This window comes from Nymphaea colorata, chromosome 8, assembly GCF_008831285.2.
Source record: "Nymphaea colorata isolate Beijing-Zhang1983 chromosome 8, ASM883128v2, whole genome shotgun sequence".
Classification (NCBI taxonomy): domain Eukaryota; kingdom Viridiplantae; phylum Streptophyta; class Magnoliopsida; order Nymphaeales; family Nymphaeaceae; genus Nymphaea; species Nymphaea colorata.
Genome location: NC_045145.1, coordinates 16,208,509 through 16,212,295, shown reverse-complemented (window position 1 = coordinate 16,212,295; position 3,787 = coordinate 16,208,509). Strand labels below are relative to the sequence as shown.

The window sequence follows — 3,787 nt, the reverse complement described above, 5'->3', positions numbered from 1 at the left end:
AAAAACATGCAATGAGACCATGAAAGCATTTCGCAGACGATATGAGAATTGATTGAGTAAATGCAAGTGACCTCTAGCTTATGGCTGCTATCTTCATTCAGCGTAAAGTGGAAAGTGACTCCGGAGATTGTGGATTAGCCAATGAGGAGCCTGCCATTGCCAAGTGTCAATAGAAGAGTAATTGGGAGCGTTCATTTTTAAATTTTTGAAAAACGGTTTTGTGAGAGGTGGGAAAGACGATAAAGTGGGAGAGCAAACGAGCGAGCGAGAGAGAAAGAGGGAGCAGAACGAGAGGGGAGACATGGCGACCATCTATGCCGGCGCTTCCAGTGGTCTCTCCAAGACCCGTCTCCCAACTACCACCACCTCACGCCCTCAGCTGCACCAGCTCAATGCCTTCCACCTCCGACGCCCCTCCATCTCCTTCAGTCCTGCTTCATTCTCAGGTTCTCTGTCTCTCTCTCTCTCTCTCTCTATCTCTGCCCGCACCCCCCCCCCCTCTCTCTCTCCAACACACACACGCACAGTGGAATTGACCTAGTGCAAGTGAATTTTGTGAATAAACTGTCATCTTTTTGGCGGATATTCCTGCTTGACGTATGGCTTCGTGAGCGAGCTAACTGCCTTTCCATCAAAAGATTCGGTTTGTACGTTCTGAGATAGGTTTTTCTTTTGTCTCTGAGAATACAATGGTGTTGGCTATTTTACGTTCACCCAGAAGTACTTGTTAGAGTGTCTTTTGTGCTTGATTGCTGCCCTTTTCTGCGTTTTATGACTTATTGGCTGGAACGGACTTCTGCACATAATGGTACTCAGTTTACTCAATTCTAAATTTGGAGGTTTTATCTATGTTTCTTACTAAGTAATCTGTTTTTGAGTTTTTGTATTGTCCTCTTCCCTTTCTTCATTAGTTAAGCTTTGTAGCTAATGTTTGTTAATAATATACATATTTGCCTTTTCTATTTTATGAAGTCCACGGTTGTGATGGTTCTCTGTTGAAGTTTCTGATGGAATTTCTTTGCCTTTGTATCTATGTTTCCCCACCTTTTTCATCGATTTCTAGTTTTAGTTAATGTTTGTGGCTTTATGACCAAAAGTGGTGCTGATGGCTTGCATCTGCTTGTGTTGTATTACGTTTGGTGGGTAAGGGAAATAATATAGTTGGTCTAAATTAAATATAGGGTATTTGCTATTTGCCAACAGATGCCAGTTTCTAGCAACTGTATGGCGACTATGGTCAATCACATTGATCAACCATCATAAAAGGATATACATCACGAATAATTATGACCTCCAGTCAAACTTAATGCTGTTTTTTTCAAGCAGACATATGGAAATTGGACCTAGTACTGACGTTTCAAGTCGTGATAATGGTAGGAATTTTGTTAGTTCATGCTTATGAATGAAAGTTAATTGTGCTGGCTTTAAAAATCTATGTTTTTGTTGGTTTCTTGGTACGTTTCTGGGAAATAGAATCTCACTCTTAGGGCTAACAGCATGTGTGTAAGTGCACCATTGTTGACATAAATTGGTGAAGAAGCAAAAGCAAAACGGTTAAGCTGCATTTGTTTACTGTACAGAACGTATGCATTTCCATGGAAATAGGAAAAAGAGAAATCCTCTATTTTTGCAGGAATTTCTCTGTTAGATCCATTATATAGGTACTCACAAGACAAGAAGATCTTTATTTATAAAAGAATGAACGTGTGATGATGGTCGAATAATCATTATGCACATGGAATGATTCTTTTTCAATATGTGAAGGGACTACCCAAATAGGTCTAAGCATAGTTGCTAGAAGGCCTTTTGATTCCCTACCGAGTCATAAATAGCAGGTTGGTAGAGTCTGGGCACCCTATGGGAATAGAAAATGAAAGAGGTCTATTAATACTATAGATTAACAAAGAGAACAATCTGGTTTACTACCATTGAATCCTCCCACAGGATCAAGGTTTGGATGTACTGGTCAACCTCCTGAAAATATGGTTTCATTGCAGATTTTCAAACTTCTTTCTGCAGCTTGTTGTTTAGTCTGTGATACACTGAAGATTCTAGATTTTTCTGTTTATTCTCCAGTGTTCTATTCTTCAATTGAAGAAGTGCCTCCTGTTATATGTATGCCTTGTGTACCTCATAACTTCATCTTTGCATTTGTGGTTGTAAAAGAAAGTCTATATCTGCTTCTCTAATTTTTTTTCCTCCAATGGATGCTTCCGTTCATCTAGGTTCATCTTTTGAAAAGACCATTCAAAGCGGTGTATAAGTTTGTGTAGCCCTTTCTTGAGTTGCTTTCATTTCACATGGTTGACCACTGGATATCTTAGTAATCTTAAACCATCTTTGGGGTCAGAAAGTCGACTTTTTTTTTCTTTTTTTTAAAAAAAATAAAAAGCTGCTCTCTCTCTCTCTCTCTTTGTCTCACGTGTCTGCACATACACACATCCCACACAAGAAAAGTGCCTTTAGTTCTAACTTCTATGATCAGTGATAGTCACTTTTTCACTTTTTTCTGGTTTTATATCTTTGCATTTCGTCTTAAATTAGCTTTCTGGATTAAAGTAGAGCCTTGATGTCAATTTTTTTCTTTTCTTTTCAGAGTCCCACAGGTTCGCTCCACTTCCAATCCGAGCATCATCTTCAGATGAGGCGGCAAGTTCTGTTCAAGCAGAAGAGCTCTTCTCTGACTTAAAGGAGAAGGTGCATATCGGATTATTGAAAATGCGATCGATGCTTTGGACTTTATTCTTCCTCTTCCAAACATGAAAAGTTGTTCTTTTTGGCAGTGGGATGGACTTGAAAACAAGTCAACGATATTCATTTATGGAGGAGGTGCAATACTGGCTGTTTGGCTGTCATCTGTACTTGTTGGAGCAATCAACTCCGTTCCTTTGGTAATCTTCATCCCTTTTTACTATGTTATACAATCTCTTTGGTGCAATGAACAAGTAAAAGAAATTTCAAATTTATTTGATTTGTTCAGCTTCCTAAGATCATGGAACTTGTGGGGCTAGGATATACGGGATGGTTTGTCTACCGATATCTGTTGTTCAAGGTAAATTCACCTGCTTTTTTCCATCGGACATGAGGATTGTGTCCAAGCTGTGAGTTCTGCTTATACAATTGTGTATTTATCAGTCTAGCAGGAAAGAATTGGCTTCGGACATTGAAGAGCTGAAGAAGAAGATTGCTGGTTCAGAATAAGCACCAACAAGGGGCAGATTTTCAACTTTTGCATTGTTGTATCTAGCCTGTATAACATTGTTTCAAATAAATTTCATATTTTCTGCATAATATATAATACCACAGGCACTTCTCCAATGCGTTCTGTTGTTCTTTTACTGTATAGACGGTAAACATATGTTGGTGAATATTATCATCCATGCATGGATGATAATGTGGTGCTTCATGTAGAGGCACTGGGACCTACCTATGGACGAATAGGTAGTTGAATCATCTGAATCAGGCCAAATTTGATTCAGGCAGCCTATCATCAATAGTGGGTCATTTCAGTCATTCCAGCGAAAGTCGGTACGACGCGTATTGTCCGACATCCACTGATATTGGTAACTCCGTTTTTGCCTTCCGTCACATATCAGTCTTGTATATAGACATAGTGGATTCATGTTATCACCTCTCCATTGCATAACCACCTTACTGTAAGTGAAACGAAGCCGCAAGCACCATGCTATATACTGAATGCAAGAACGAATTGGTGAATCTCTTGATCTTCTTTGTAATTATGAACGACTTGGTGAATCTCTTGATCTTCTTTGTAATTATGAACGAC

General features: G+C 39.1%; 1 protein-coding gene across 1 annotated transcript; it reads left to right on the top strand.

Annotated features, from left to right (window-relative positions):
* The first annotated feature begins 214 nt into the window (after positions 1–214).
* Positions 215–3,303, top strand: LOC116258990 (protein CURVATURE THYLAKOID 1A, chloroplastic-like). Its single transcript, XM_031636561.2, has 5 exons — positions 215–446; positions 2,597–2,697; positions 2,784–2,891; positions 2,981–3,052; positions 3,136–3,303. Exons 1-5 carry the CDS (start codon positions 302–304, stop codon positions 3,199–3,201), a joined length of 492 nt encoding a protein of 163 aa, XP_031492421.1. The 5' UTR covers positions 215–301; the 3' UTR covers positions 3,202–3,303.
* The last annotated feature ends 484 nt before the right edge of the window (positions 3,304–3,787 follow it).